The sequence below is a fragment of the Acomys minous genome (assembly GCF_964271855.1).
Source record: "Acomys minous genome assembly, chromosome: 16".
NCBI lineage: Eukaryota > Metazoa > Chordata > Mammalia > Rodentia > Muridae > Acomys > Acomys minous.
Genome location: NC_140498.1, coordinates 11005433 through 11021802, shown reverse-complemented (window position 1 = coordinate 11021802; position 16370 = coordinate 11005433). Strand labels below are relative to the sequence as shown.

Genomic DNA, 16370 nt, shown 5'->3' with positions numbered 1-16370 from the left:
ATTTTTATCAGCCTTTTAAAAAAATTTTCCCTCTCTATGGCCATAATAGTTTGTTATTGTCTAGATTTGTACTTTTTACACTTAGGTCGGTGCTCTGTCTAGAATTCTTTTGCGTGAGGTAGAAGTCTTGCTAAGCGTGGTGGTATGAACCTTGTGACCCCTGCATTTAGGAGGGTGAAGCTGGTGGATCAGGACAGCCGAGGCTACCAATGTAGTGAGACAGTCTTAAAAAGAAAGTTGTGGCTGGCAGTGGTGGCGCACGCCTTTAATCCCAGCACTCGGGAGGCAGAGGCAGGCGGATTGCTGTGAGTTCGAGGCCAGCCTGGTCTACAAAGCGAACCCAGGACAGGCAAGGCTACACAGTGAAACCCTGCCACAAGCAAGCAAACAAACACACAAAACCCCAGAACAAAAATAGCCCCCCCAAAAAAACAAAAGAAAAAAAAAAGAAAGTTGTATCCCCAGTCTCCAGTTGTTAGACGTAGCATAATTGGTAGAATAGTACGTTCCTAGTTGTGTTAACCATGGCTACTTGTTGGGAGGAAAAGTGACTTTTGTGTAGGTCTGTTTCTAACCTCTTTAAACACACACACACACACACACACACACACACACACACACACACACACTAAAACTGAACAGTCCCCCAATCTTTTGATTTTGTTTTTCGAAACAGTATTTCCCTATACATAGTGCGCCACAGCGCTGGGCTCTGTTCCCTAATCCTCGTACTAACATCACATCGCTCTTGACAGCTGTAGTATTTGGTTTTGCTTTTTGAGACAATATCCTGTAGCCTACCCGGAAAGTGACCTTCAGTTCCTGAGCCTCCTCCACTTGCCAAGCCCTGGGATAACAGCAGTAAGCCATCACTCTAGCCTTGCAGCGTTAATTTAGTTTTCCTGAAAACCAACGGAACCCAAAATCACTATTCCAGAATTTCCCTCCGGAATACTTAAGGGAAAGGACTTAAGCAGGCTGATCTCGTATGTTAAACCAACGCCTAGTGGGCGGTGCATCTCCAAAGCGCATGTGTTTTCCCAAGCGTTGTGATTGGACAGAGCCAAGCTGTTCTACATCGATTCCGAGGCGTGAGGATGAAGTTGGTTGACCATGGTCTCTCCTTCCACTAGGTAAAAGCTAGAGTAGGAACCCTTTGGTGTGGACAAATGAGCAGGATAGTGCGCTGTCTAGAGCATCCTCCGTGCATCCGATTCGATCCGATCCGAGTCAGGAGCACCCTGGGTGGAGGCCGTGGGCCCTGCTGACTTCCGGTTCCCCTAGGCGCCCCACTTTGAAGGAGGCTGGGTTCAGGCTTGGGAACTGGAATGCTGCGGGGTGTGCTCCTCGCTGAGGTCGCGTGTTCTGCGTGTGCGCGAGTCGGGGCCTGCGAGTGGCACCCGCGCCTGGAGCGTGCTAGGTCGCGCGAGCACAGCTACTGCGGTTTGACGTGACCCGGCGCCGGTGACACCCACCAGGGAAAATTAGCACTAGAAAAGAAGATGTGGATTTTTTGGAATGCCGGGCAAGATACTCATTCCGGAACACCCGTGGGAATAGCTTTTTTAGATTAGACACTCTTCCAGTCCTGGCTGTGCCGTTTAACGGGTGCATCTTTGGCCGAATGTCTTAAACATTCAGCGACCGTTTCTTCAGTTAAAACTTTAGGTATGTGGCAATAGTGAAGTGCAGATGAGATTTCACTTGCAAGGGCTTGGCCAGTAGCTGCACGTAAGGTACTCAACACATGGCACACATGAAATTCTCTTCACTTCATAAGTCTTCAGTTATAGTAACTTGAGAGTTGATACACCTTTTCACACGAACACGACCTTGCACTCTCTCTCAGGTGGGTATCTGATTTTGTTAATTTTTTTAAATCTTTGTGCGATATTATATTAAATGTCTTTACAGGGCGACATGCAGCCTCCAGATGCAGTTAGTAAAACCCTGTAGGCATGGCTGGGGCCTGGCATGTGGCTCTGGCTTCCCACCTTTTTCTTCTGAGATAGGAGTGGTGGGCAGAATGCTCACACGGTCAGGGGGAGGCTTCTTAGGGCTGATTTTACCACTTGGGTCCTAGGGCAGCATGGCTTTTACTTCGATGCCCAGCACAGACGCTCTGAGCAACACACAGGGCAGGCAATGACAGTATAGTAGTTTAGCAGGGTCTCCACTGTGGGGGATCTACAAACGTCTTGGACTTGGCCGGCCGTCCTCAGAGCTTCCCATGTGCCACAGCCTGGAAGCCCTTGGCCTCACTCTCCATAATGAACTGAATGAACCGTAGCTCACCACAGCGGGCCCTTGGAACAGCAGGCGGTCCTAGAGGTCTGTAACCTAGAGATTCCAAGTGGTTATTATTGTGCCTCAAGTGTACACACACTTGCTACTTTTAGTGGAATTGCCTGTAAGGGCTTTCCAATCGTTTAAGGCTGTGGGGGCAGAGGAAAGCTTTAGAGGCGTGGCAGGTGACAAGGGGAGCCATCCCTTAGTGAGACAGTTTGAATTAGTCATCAGATCTGCTTGTTTTGGAAGCACCGGGAGGAGACCCCGCAGCACCCACTGTGCAGATCCCATCTTCCTTTTCACTGAGGGAGAGCTGGTGGTATTGCCGAGTCACGGGAGCTAAGCTGCAGCAAATTAATGATGGGCAGGCTTTTCCATACATGCCTCTGTGCAGAAGCTGTGCTCATTGGGAGCAGGGACAGAGTGCCTTTGAGTTGGTCATTGTAAATGGAGCTATCCTGAAAGATTGTTACAAGTGTGTATCTCAGTGCTGGCAGGGGCTTAGTATGGAGGCCCAAATTCATCCTTATACCCCAGCACCAGGCACTTGGGGATGCCTGGAGTTCCAACTACTCCGAGGCAGGAGGTCACAAGGCCAGGGCCTGGAGGCCAGACCCCTGATAGAATTACTTTTTCTGGGGATACGAAAATGCCTATTCCAGATGGAGAGTAGTGAGAGACTAAAAGCAATGATTTTATCCAAGTCCAGTTTGATAAGCCAGTGAGTTTATCAGGGTGACTTCCCAGAGCCCGGGTGATGGATTAGTCACAGGAAACAGCAGCAATTCCAAGGCAGCTGTACCACTGACATGCCCATCCCAGAATGTGAGATACATTATTGGCCTCTCTCCAACTCGCAGGCAGCTCTACACTGCTGAGCAGTCTCGGCTTTACTCATAGCCTTCAGGATTGGCACTGGGGAGTCTTGAACATTTTATTTATGAACTTTGAGACTTAGAAGTTTCCTGTTTCTTGAGCTCGGTGACCCCTCCTCGCTTGTTTAGTTTTTCCGTTCCAACATTCAGAGTTCGTTTGGGATCATTTATTTTTATTCTAGTACATTGATTAATAGCCGTTTCTTTTTTTTTTTAGATTTATTTATTTATTATTTATTAATTATGTGTACAATGTTCTGCATGCATGCACACCTACAGGCCAGAAGTGGACACCAGATCTCATTATAGATGGTTATGAGCCACCATGTAGTTGCTGGGAATTGAACTCAGGACCCCTGGAAGAACAGACAGTGCTCTTAACCTCTGAGCCATCTCTCCAGCCCTAATTAGCCGTTTCTTTTTCTTTCTTTCTTTCTTTCTTTCTTTTTTTTTTTCTTTTCTCGAGACAGGGTCTCTCTGTGTAGCTTTGGCTGTCCTAGACTCACTTTGTAGACCAGGCTGGCCTCAAACTCACAGCGATCGGCCTGCCTCTGCCTCTTGAGTGCTGGGATTAAAGATGTGCGCCACCACGCCCAGTATTTCTTTTTATTGTAGAGAACAGACTCTGAAAAACCACTTGCTATATTGGAAAGGATCTTTGTTCAGTTTCTTCTTCTTCTTCTTCTTCTTCTTCTTCTTCTTCTTCTTCTTCCTCCTCCTCCTCCTCCTCCTCCTCCTCCTCCTCCTCCTCCTCTTCCTCCTCTTCTTCTTCTGAGTTACAGGTTGACTAGGGATTTGGTAAGAGCAGTCAGACAAAGTTCCCTTGTGCTAGTCACACATCAAATGCTTATCTAAGAGGAACATGTAGCTTAGTTCCTTTCCTTTCCCTCCTTGTTTCACAGTCTAACTTGGCTGCCAACCTGGCTTGAGAGACGTGTACATAACCAAGCGCACTCTGAGGCATGTCTGCAAAGGCGGTCACAGAGACCATTCACTGGTGACATAATTACTGATGGATCTGCAGGTTGAATATATTACGGGCATAGAGTACATTGTGAACCATGTGTTGGTGGTACATGGCCCTGGCTGCTCCTGTCTGGGTCACCTTTTGGGACACTAAGAACCCTGTCCTACTGTGCCCTTCCACTCTGAGGTACTGCCTTACCTGAGGCCCAGAAACATTGAACCAGCCTGCTGAGGGCTGGACCCTCTGAAACCACGAACCTAGATAAATCTTATCCCAGGCTAGTCTCTCAGGTATTTTGTCCAGTGATGAAAACATTGCTTCTTGAGGAGCTGTCAGCTCTTTAACTGCAGCCCCGAGCTCTCTTCCACATTGTGGCTGGTCAGTCTCTACCGCCAGCAATTGTTTGTTTGGTTTTGGGTTTGTTTTGTTTTGTTTTGTTTTGTTTTTGAGACAGAGTCTCTCTGTGTAGCCTTGGCTGTCCTGGAGTCGCTTTGTAGATCTGCCTGTCTTTGCCTCCCTAGTGCTGGGATTAAAGGCATGTGCCACCACGTCCGGCTGTAAGACATTTTCTCTACCTCCCAGTGCTCCTGAGTCTCCCTTTCCTTCCTGGAGGAAATGTTTTAACTTGAAGGGAAATGTACAACAACATTAGAAATCCCAGCTTTTGCCTATGTCACGGTGTGCATTGTCATAGTCACATCTGGATTAAAGGCCAACAGCTGAGACTGCCTGTAACAGCAGTTCCAGGGAACCCGGTGTTTAGTGTTTAAGCTCTTTGGATGTTTTAGACACTAATCCTCTGTCAGATGTTAGCTGGCAAAGACTTTCTCCCATTCTGTAGGCTCTTTTCACCATTAGCAATTTTCTTTGTAGAGCAGAGAGGCCTTTGAATTTTTCAGGTCGCACTTGCTGCTTGTTGTCTTATTGCCTGTGTGCCTAGAATCCTAGTCAGAAAGTCCTATGTATGCCTGTTTCTTTAAATGTACACCCAACTTTAAATTGAGACTCAAGGAAATCTTCTTTTGTTTTGTTTTGTTTTTCGAGACAGGGTTTCTCTTATAGTCTTGGCTGTCCTGGATTTGCTTTGTAGACCAGGCTGGCCTTGAACTCACAGAGATCCGCCTGCCTCTGCCTCCTGAGTGCTTGGATTACAGGTGTGTGCCACCGTGCCCGGCTCACTGCAAATTCTATAAAAGAAAGCATTTAATTGTGTTTGGCTTACAGTTTCAGAGATTTAATCCATTTATCACCATGGCGGGGAGCATGGTGGCGTGCAGGCTGGAGAAGTAGTTGAGAGTTCTACATCCGGGTCTTCAAACAGCAACAAGAGAGAGACTCTGGGCTTGGAGTGGGCTTTTTGAAACTTCAAGTCCCCAGTGACTTCCTCCAACAAGGCCACACCTCCTAATCCTTACAAATACCACTTCTGTGGTGACCAAGTATTCAAGTCTGTGAGCCTATGAGGGAATTCTCATGCAAAGGACCCCATTCCACTCCCTGGCTCCTATAGGCTTGGAGCCATATCATAAGGCAAATGCATTTAGTCCAATTTCAAAAGTCCACATAGTCTTTCACAGTCCCAACACTAGTTAAAAGCCCAAAGTCTCTTTTGAGACTAAAGGCAGTCTCTTACCTGTAACCCTGGCAACATCAAAATCAAAAAGCACATCACATACTTCTAGCATACAGTGGCACAGAGTACACACTGCTATTCTGAAAGGTAGGGAAAGGGAGCAAGCATGGTGAGGAAACACTGCATGGAAGCAAGACAGAAAACCGGCAGGGCGTCTCCATGTCTGATGTCAAAGTGCTCTTCCTATCTCCAGCTCCTTTCAGCTTTGTTGACTGCAGCACACGGCTTCCTCCTGGGCTGGCTCTGCTTCCTGTTAGCAGCTCTCCTCAGCAGATGTCTTACAGCTCTGGCATCTCCAACATCTTGGAGTTTCTAACACAATCCAGGCTTCACCTTCACAGCGCCACACGCTGGCCTCTCTGGGCCCCCTGTAAACGTACCTTTTATTCGCCTGGTTTAATTGTTGTCTCCAAGGCTTACTGCCTCCATCTGCTAACCTAGGCCTAGTCCTAGAAGCTTCTAGATTCTGTACAATCTAATGTAGACCTACAGTGTTTTCAGCCTGTGAGATTTACTGCTGAATAAGCTCACCCTTTCTAGCTCTTTCTGAACTCTGACTGGCTGGTTTAACTCAGCTGTTGGGCTCAAATGCCTCTCCTAGCTGACTGGTTCAAACTGGCTTCTCTAGCTTCTGGCTGAATTGTTCTGTTTGGCTTCATACTAACTTTGGCAATCAATCTGTTCTTATCTTCTGGCTCCTTCTCATTCTTTGGCTTATTCTGTCTTCACCTGTTTCTAGCTTGTTCTCTCTCTGCAACCTGTCTCTGTACAACTGTCCCAGTAAAACTGCCTCTGCTCCCCCACTCCTTGCACTGCTTTTCTTGTGTTCTTTATTAAAAAATATATTTGTTTATTATGTATACAAGGTTCTGTCTGATGTATGCCTGCCCACCTACCAGAAGAGAGCACCAGAGTGCATTATAGATGGTTGTGAGCCACCATGTGGTTGCTGGGAATTGAACTCAGGACCTTTGGAAGAGCAGCTAGTACTCTTAACCTCTGAGCCATCTCTCCAGCCCTTCTTGTGTTCTTTGTTTTGTTTTGTTTTTTTGAGACAGGATTTCTCTGTTACACAGAGCCCTGGCTGCCCTGGACTCTCTTTGTAGACCAGGCTGGCCTTGAACTCACAGAGATCAGCCTGCCTCTGCTTCACAAGTGCTGGTATTAAAGGCCTGTGCCACCACGTTCTGCCTGCACTGCTCTTCTTGAGTCACCTCTCTTTCCAAACGAGAGTTGGGCATATCCTGTTCTGTCAAGTATTTCTATGATCCCATCACTTTGTCTGCTTCTCAATTAAACATCCCTTTCAAACATGGGTGCTTCCTTCTGTAAACTAACTGTACGTTCACTGTTCGAGATTAAAGGTGTGTGGGAGCAAAGGCCATGAAGATGGATTGCTAGTTGCCATAGGATCCTCATTCCTTCTTTAAGCATTGACTGTGTTAGAGAGTAAAGGGACACCAGCAGTACTGTGTGCACTATGTGTGCTCGTGTGTTATTGTGGTTATGAGTGGGGAAAATGAAAAAGAAAGAAGTCAGAGATCACTGTTCAGTAATAGGGTGCCATATGGAAGAGGGGGTACACACAGGAGGAATGGTAGACAGAAAGAAAAAAAGGTGGGGCTGAGATGGAGGAGTTCCAGTTAAAGGAAGACTAAGAAAGGAGGGTTAAAGATAACGCTCACAAAAAACAGAGCAGTCCTTTTTCTCAGGATGTTGAGTCACAACCACATGAGAACAGCTAGGGCGCTTGCCTATAGTGAGAAAAGAAAGAGAATAGAATACTAAGAAGAAGCAAAAGCCAACAGCAGCAATGAGGGACATGGTGGCCTGCTACACTGGCATACGTGTGTATTATAAACAGGAAAGAGCTGCAGAAGGGAGCAAGAGCTGGGCGGAGACTGGGTGTGAGGCCAGATACTGTGCCGACGCCCTGGCCAACTAGGCAAGGTCTCAGTCTTCTCAGCAGTGAAGGTGACGAGGAGCTGGGACCAACGAGGAGGCGGGTTCCCTAACTTCGGATGGTGAGGCAGAGAAGATGGGCTTTCTCGCCACTGATGGTCACCCAGGCGAGCGGTCTGGGTGTCTCTCCCTCCCACTTCCTCTTTGACTGAAGCCTTGTCAGGTCTGGTACTTAGTGGCTCTTCTTCCCGCTTTTTGCCTTGAGTGCTTGAATTACAACTCTGCACCATTACTCGTGGCCCTGCTCAGACTCTTCGAAAATAGACAGGTATTTTCAGATTTCTTTAGATAAATCTTTGTCTTCTATTTAAAGCCCTGTCAGCCCTTTGGCCCAGTTTGCTTGTAATGTGGCTTGATACTGCATGATTCCCTTCTTACAGACCTGGACCAATTCCTCCCTACTCTCTGGAGAGTTCTTAGGACTTTGTCTTGTGATTTTCAGATTTACATGTTTAATTTCTGTGCATAGTTTCTGAATAGAGTACAATTGCCCATTTTTACTGATGATTTTTTAAAATATTGCTCGAGGCTGGGCATGGTGGTGCATGCCTTTAATCCCAGCACTCAGGAGGGAGAGGCAGGTGGATTGCTGTGAGTACAAGGCCAGCCTGGTCTACAGAGCGAGTCCAGGACAGCCAAGGCTAACACAAAGAGAGACCCTGTCTGGAAAAACCAAAAAAAAAAAAAAAAAAAAAAAAAAAAAGAAAGAAAGAAAAAGAAAAAAGGAAAAAAGGAAAAAAACCAAAAAACCCAAAACAACAAAAACATTGCCTTGCCAGGCATGGTGGTGCACGCCTTTAATTCCAGCACTCGGGAGGCAGAGGCAGGCGGATTGATGTGAGTTTGAGACCAGCCTGGTCTACAAAGTGAGTCCAGGACAGCCAAGGCTACACAGAGAAACCCTGTCTGGAAAAAACTAAAAAACAAAAAACATTGCCTGAGAGAATAAAGGAGTCTTGGGAACAGATTCCATCTGTGGCTTACAGTGGTGAACTTTGGCCAAAGTAATTGAACAAGGAGTAATGTCATCACAGCTGACATAGTTTATATCTAAGCTGGTATTTCAGAAGCCATTGGCAAAACACTTCTTGGAAGAGAAAGAGCAGCTGACTGTGAGAGCTCATAACCCTAGCTGCCTGGCCTGAGGAACACAGGCGCTCTTGCTATAGGTCTAGAATTTACGAACCTCCTAGTGTATGAAGATACAAACAAGCCAGGTGCGGTGGCGCACACCTGTAATCCCAGCATTGGGAGGCAGAGGCAGGCGGATCTCTACAGTTCGAGGCCAGCCTGGTCTACAAAGTGAGTCCAGGACAGCCAAGGCTACACAGAGAACTCTGTCTTGTCTCAGAAAACAAAACAAAACAAAACAAAAACAAAAACAAAAACAGGAGGAGAAGGAGGAGAAATAAAGAAAATGCAGGTGGATAGCCTTAGCCTGTGAGCCCCTCAGCTCTGTCTCTTCCTTATGCCAGTTTATACAGCTCATTAGTGCAACTTCCGGCCTTAGGTCTCTCGCTGGCAGCTAGGTTGCTGTGACTGGCGTCCATTACTGCATGTGTAGGTGGCACATCCTCACTTCTGGAGGGTCTGTGCTCTGCTTTCTGTTGAGGGAGCCTTCCTTTTCTGAGTCTCCATTTCCTGTCCTGCTTCCTGCTGTGGTCAGATAGCCCTGGGAAGACACTGTCCCTTTTTCCTACCAGTTGATATATGGAAAACGTGAGAAAGTCAGTCCACCACCCTTACACTATTGTTTTGGGTTGGGTTTTTGTTTTTTGATTTTGAGGCGAGGTCTCACTGTGTAGACCAAGCTGGCCCCAGACTCACCGAGATCCCACTGCTTCCTCCTTCAAAGTGCTGGGATCTGTGCTTTTTTTCCTGTCACTCTTGCCTCCTGGCCTCTGATTTGGCCACACCCTGAACTGGAAGCTAATAAGCATTTGGAAGTCAAATGCATACTTTTAAGCATAGTAAAGCCTTCTCCCATGCCACTTTGAAAGAAAATGCCTTTGATCTTTCTTATATAGAAGATTTAGGGCTGGAGAGATGGCTCAGAGGTTAAGAGCACTGGCTGCTCTTCCTTGGGCCCTGAGTTCAATTCCCAGCAACCACATGGTGGCTCATAACCATCTATAATGAGACCTGGTGCCCTCTTGTGGCCTGCAGGTGTTACACTGTATGCATTATAAATAAATCTTTTTAAAATAAATTTATTTCCTGCTCTGGAAATATGATTGCCTGAGACAAAATTCCCTTCTACTTTTTTTTTTTTTTTTGGTTTTTGGACAGGGTTTCTCTGTGTAGCCATGGCTGTCCTGGAACTCGCTCTATAGTCCAGGCTGGCCTTGAGCTCAGAGATTCATCTGCCTCTGCCTCCAAATTGCTGGGAACAAAGACGTGCATCACCGCCACCTGTCCTACTTCTCAGTGGGATTACCCATATGTATCAATCTGGGCCTATTCATCCCAACTGTTTGAGAGAGGCCTGCAAGGCCCAACAACCTGGGGCCCATTGGTTGGTTGTTCTGCAGTGTAGAATAGGTTGGTAGGCATCTAAGCATTTGAAAGGTGAACATGTCTTAGTTGGGTTATCATCACTGTAATGAAGCACCATGACCAAAAGCAACTCGGGGAGGAAGGGGTTATTCGGCTTACACGTCCACATCATGGTCCAACATAGAAGGAGGTCAGAACAGGAACCTGGAGGTAGGAGCTGATGCAGAGGCCAGGGAGAAGTGCTGCTTGCTGGCTTGCTCCTCATGGCTTCCTCAGACTGCTTTCTCATAGAGCCCAGGACCACCAGCCCAGGGATGGCACCACCACAATGGCTGGGTCCTCCCCCATCATCAGTCCCTACAGCTGGATATTATGGAAGCATTTTCTTTTTTCTTTTCTTTTTTTTTTTTTTCTGAAACAGGGTTTCTCTGTGTAGCCTTGGCTGTCCTGAACTCACTTTGTAGACCAGGCTGGCCTCAAACTCACAGCGATCCACCTGCCTCTGCCTCCCCAGTGCTGGGATTAAAGGCGATCGCCACCTGGAGGCGTTGTCTTAGTTAAGAAACTAACCAGCCCAGGCTGTGTGAATATGAATATTTTTACCTATTCAGGAAAATGACGTCATAGTCATAGTTGAGCCCTGTTCACCAGGAAGATGGCTGACTCTGAGGATGTCTCTCCCCGTGTTGGTTATGCTGAGTTAGTGTGTAGTTCAGTTTACTGTGTGTCTGCTTCCGACGTGCCTTGCCAGACTGAGTGACTTGCTGTGCTGAGTGCAGCTGTGAACACTCCCCACTGGCAGTGGCATTGACTGAGGATGGGTCCTGTTAGTCCTGCACTGTGCTTGTCCTGTATGGATTGTGTCACATAGTCCTTTCTATTCTGTGACAAAACATCCACCGTGCCCGGTGTTAGGTAAATTCTTTTCTTTTCTTATTATTTTTCTTTTTTTACATATAAATTTATATTATTACACATATATACAATAAACTACCTACAGTGAGAACAACCATGAAACAATCAGGAATTATATAAATGATATAGTGTTTTGGCTGTTTGTATTTGGCAACCTTGAAGACTTAGGTAAATTCTTTTTTTGTTTGTTTGTTTGTTTTTCTGAGACAGGGTTTCTCTGTGTAGCCTTGACTGTCCTGGACTCACTTTGTAGACCAGGCTGGCCTCGAACTCAGAGTGATCCGCCTTCCTCTGCCTCCCGAGTGCTGGGATTAAAGGCATGTGCCACCACGCCCGGCTCAACTTCTTCCCTAAACTAACACCCCAAAGTTTTTCACATTACTCCAGAAGCCAGCATGGTTAGGGAGTTCACAGCAATAGCCCACTCCCTGGTATCAGGTTCAGTCTTAGTGACTTTCCATTGTGACACAACTCCATGGCCAAGGCAATTTACAAAAGAAAGCATTTAAGTTGTGCATGGAGCACACAGCTGTAGTCCCAGCACTGGGGAGGCAGAGGCAGGTGGATCACTGTGAGTTTGAGGCCAGCCTGGTCTACAAAGGGAGTCCAGGACAGCCGAGGCTACACAGAAAAACTGTGTCTCGAAAAATCAAAAAAGAAAGTGTTGACTTTGGCTCAGGGCTCCAGAGATTAGAGTGCATTGCAGAGCTAAGGAATGGCACCGGGACCAGCTGAGCTCTTCCAGCTGGACCCCCACAGCCCCCAACAAGCCCACACCCCAATTCATCCCAATAGTTCACCACCTGGGAATCCATCTCACCTGTTAGCAGGCCTGAGTGATGAGGACAGAGGCCTGGGTGGGAAGCAACCCCAGGGCTCTGCGCAGCTTGTTCAGTGTCTTAAGTGTCTGGAACCTCTGAGTCACTCTTGACGTTTTGCCCTTGTGGCCTTGGGCGCAGATGGGGCTCAGTTCCACGTTTGAAATGGGGCTGAGACCCTGCTGGTTGTGGTCTTGAGAAGTCCATGAGAAGATGTGCCGAGTGGTCCTTGTCCCCGAGGCTAAGCCCTGCTGTCCTTCCCTGTGCAGGGGCCCTACCAACCCACCTGCCTATTGTCTGGGACCAGCTGTTGTCTGACCATCGCCTGGGCTGTTCTGGACAAGGCAGGATTGTTCCACTCTGAGACCTGCCTGGTACAAGGAGCTGGGGTTGTAGTGAGAAAAAAATGTCCCCAAGTCCTCAACTCTGCTGGCTTGAGCCCCAGGCCCCTCCTGTCCTGGCCCTAGTTCATTATGTGGAAAAGCACATGGGATCTGCGTAACGTAGAGAGGGGCTGTGGCTAGTGCCTGCTTCTCCTGCTGTGTTTGCTTTTCCAGGAAGAGTATGCTGAAGAAGAAGGCCATGGACTTGTTCACCCAGACGACCATCCTGCCCCTGCTGTTCGGCTGCCTAGGGATTTTCAGCCTCTTCCGCCTGCTGCAGCGGATCCGCTCGAAGACTTATGTGAAGAATGCTGTCGTGGTGCTTACAGGTGCCACCTCAGGGCTCGGCAGAGGTAAGCGGTGGGGTCTGGGATGTCGGGAGTGGAAGTGGAATCAGGCTTCACGGGCACCACAGGGCAATGCAGAAGGGACCCGCTGCCGTGGTCCAGTTGGGAAAAGTCACGAGAGCGATGAAAAAGGCGAATGAAGAGGCTGCTGCTGCTAAGCACTGGCCTTCCTCAGCTCAGCTGCTTGTTGAAAGAGGGATTTTCAGATGTGGAGAAGTAGATGAGAAAGTGTTTGTACCTTTTCCTGGATTTGGTTGGTACACTGGCTTTGGTTTGGGGACATGGCACTGCCTTTCATAGTTTCTCATCAGGAACCTAGAAGGATTAGCGGTCAGAGCCATGAGGCCTTCCAGCTCAGTGCCTGTGCCCTTCAGTGATGATACCTTTGGAGCTCAGGGAAAGTGTGCTGGATGCAGGCTCCGCCCTTTCCTCCCATGGAGCTCTGCCAGTGACTCCAGCAGCCCAGGAAAGGGTTCACAACAGACCTGCCACTTAGAGTGCCCTGCCCTCTCTCCTCAGTCTTTGCCCCGCACAACATGGCAGCTCCCTGTGGCTCCAGTGCCATTCCAGGATGGAAGGCTGAGCCCTGGCCTGCAACTCTTGCCCCAGTATTGTGTTCCCAACAGGTGTGGTGGGGAGGGACAGTTACCGGCGCTCTCACCGTGCCAACACCGCTGAGAATTGAGGCCCTGTGACTGATCCAAGACTTGCAGCAGCCGCCGCAGAGCCAGGAGCCAAACCTAGGTTTGACCTAGTCCTAAAGCCACAGCTGGGGAAGTGTGTGGGGCCTAGGGATAGTCCAGATGCCCCCACAGGTGGGAACAGAAGGGTGGTAAAAGATGTGGGAAAGCCAGGTGCAGTGGCACATGCCTGTAATCCCAGCACTCGGGAGGCAGAGGCAGGTGGCTCTCTGTGAGTTTGAGGCCAGCCTGGTCTACAAAGCAAGTCCAGTACAGCTAAGGCTACACAGAGAAACCCTGTCTCAAAAAAAAAAACAAGGGGGAAAAGGTGTGGGAAGGCAGATGTTCTAGAAATACAAAGGAACAGACAGGCATGTGGTGTGCCAGAGGAGCTGGGGAGGTCTTGGGTTCACTTGTACACCTGATGCTATGGCTGGTAGGTGAGGTTCTGAGGGTGCCCTTGTGTCTACTGTTGGAGCTTTGGACTTTTTTTTTTTGTGTGTGTGTGTGGGGGGTTGTTTGTTTTGTTTCTCTGTGTAGCCCTGACCTGGACTTGCTTTGTAGACCAGGCTGGCCTCGAACTCACAGCAATCCGCCTGCCTCTATCTCCGAGTGCTGGGATTAAAGGTGTGCGTCACCGTGCCTGGCCAGCTTTGGGCTTTTTAAAGCACAACTGTGCAGGCCCAATGCCACTGGTCAGGTCTCTGTCCTTACGCAGCTACTATAAATAGGATGGCTAGCAGCTGCTGTTAGTCTCAGCGACCAGGGGCAATCTGAGTTTATTGTTTATTTTTATTTTCTTTGAGACAGGGTCTTACTGTGAAGTCCCAGCTGGCCAAGAACCTGCTATATAAACCAGGTTGGCCTTGAACTTGTGATAGTCCGCTGGCATCCTGGTGCTGAGATTACAGGCATGTGTCACCTTGCCATACTTAGTAAAAACAAATTTTCAAGTCTTTGAAGAGCAACCACTGGCTCAATTGGAAGGGAAGTGCGCTGTGGGTGCTGGACGTGAGGGTGTGCAGGACACTGTCTTTATAGCCGCACTTCTCTCCCAATTCCAGGACTGAAGGGAACAGCCAGTGTGACGAGGAAACCATATCTGAGCATAGTGAACAATGTGCTTCTCCAGGCTCCAGCCAGGGTGCTTCCCTCTGCCTCCTTTAAGGCCACAGCAGGAGTCCATCCAGATAGTGGACAGAGCCTTAGGTGGCCACCTCAGAGGCAGATGCTGCTGGCCCCTGGCATCTGCTAGGAGGCACATCCCTGGGGTCCTGCCTGCCATGCCCGCTGTACCAAGGGTTAGCGTTTCAGGATGAGTTTTCTATTTTCTTTTTTCTTTTTGGTTGTTTGAGACAGGGTTTCTCTGTGTAATAGCCCTGGCTAGCCTCGAATTCACAGCCATCCACCTGCCTCTGCCTCCCGAGTGCTGGAATTAAGGGCGTGCGTGTGCCACCATGCCAGGCCAGAATGAGTTTTCAGACTGATTCTCAAAGTATGTCTTCTGTTTTGTGCATTTAAGCTACAGGACCTTGTCCTTGAGGAACATTGACTGAATGTCCAGAATGTTCTGGGTGCTGACTTCTGGCAGCCTGAAGCATAGCTGTGCACAGCTGTCTTGATTGACAGCCCAGGCACCCCAGGCATGTTGGTAGTGCTGGGACTTGTGTGCAGCCATAGGCAACTGTTGGCCTTTTCCCTCAGCTTCCTACCTCCCGGTAGCAGCTTTTTCTTTCTTTCTTTTTTTTTTTCTTTCTTAGGCTTTTTCGAGACAGGGTTTCCCTGTGTATCCTTGGCTGTCCTGGACTTGCTTTGTAGAGCAGGCTGGCCTTGAATTCACAGAGCTCCGCCTGTCTCTGCCTCCTAAATGCTGGGATTAAAGGTGTACCCGCCTGGTTTGTAGCAGCTTTTTCAAGAAGTGACAGTGGAAGCTGGGCGTGGTGGTGCACTCCTTTAATCCCAGCACTCGGGAGACAGAGGCAGGCAGATAGTGGTGAGTTCGAGGCCAGCCTGGTCTACAAAGCAAGTCCAGGACAGCCAAGGCTACACAGAGAAACCTTGTCTTGAAAAACAAAACAAAAAGAAGTGACAGTGGCGTCCTTCAGTCCTGTTCTTCATTCTGTCCCTCCCTACACTCCCTTGTAGCATCTCTAGGAAGCAAAGCTGGCACAGGCTGTAGGAGATCCTTCTCTAGACGCTGTCTTCTACCCCAGTATGACTCCTCACTTTTAGTCAGGACAGGACGAAATGGGGTGAGGAAACCAGCAGGGCCCCAGCTTCTGACTAGGAGGATGACAGAGTAAGCCAGGTGAGCCGGTCTAGCCTCAGGAGTGCCAGCAGCTGGTCTGTGCACAGCCCTTCCCCGCCTGAGCTGGGGACCTTTGCTGCTTGCTTTGCTGGAGACTGTGACAAGGTGAAGCCAACTCCCCACCCCCTACCCCCTCACCCCCGACAGACAGACAGACAGACAGACAGACAGACACACACACACACACACACACACACAGGTAGAAGTGGTGTCTGGTCCTCTCATTAGGATGAGCCAGTGAGTGGCGTTGCTGGCCTTCTTTCAGAAACGACAGCATCCCTGACTGTGTACTTGTGCAGTCTGCTTAGCACCTCCTCCCAGAAGCGCATGTGAGGGGTGCTGGCCTGATGTGCTGGGGAATGCTGTACAGGAGGCTGAAGGGCAGCCACCGGGTACGGAGGTGACCTCTCTGTCCCATGAGCTGCTCAGTTGGCAGAGCACCTCTCTCTTTTGTGAAGGGCACTGAATCTCTTCTGCCCTCCTGTCTGACTCTTACCTGAGGAAAGGGTTGTTCATAGTAGTGTACACTGCATAGACCTTTGACCCTGCCCCTTCTTGGCTAAGCAAATGACAGCCCCACTCCTTGCCAACCTTTTGGTGATGGCTTTCAGGGGTTGAGTTGCCCTGTGAGGCAGGCTTGACACATCCCTGAGCCATGGGACCTAAGAAGCCACTGGACCACCTGGGCCTCTAAGAT

General features: G+C 48.7%; 1 protein-coding gene across 5 annotated transcripts in view; it reads left to right on the top strand.

Annotated features, from left to right (window-relative positions):
- Window positions 1-982: 982 nt before the first annotated feature.
- Window positions 983-16370, top strand: part of DHRS7B (dehydrogenase/reductase 7B) — a 29385-nt gene continuing 13997 nt past the window's right edge. The window contains exons 1-2 of one of the 5 annotated variants that reach the window (XM_084763751.1): window positions 983-1133; window positions 12513-12691. In XM_084763751.1, coding sequence (XP_084619877.1) covers window positions 1114-1133; window positions 12513-12691 — 199 coding nt within the window. In that variant the 5' untranslated portion in view covers window positions 983-1113. The other 4 variants (XM_084763754.1, XM_084763752.1, XM_084763755.1 and 1 more) reach the window with 4 other exon arrangements.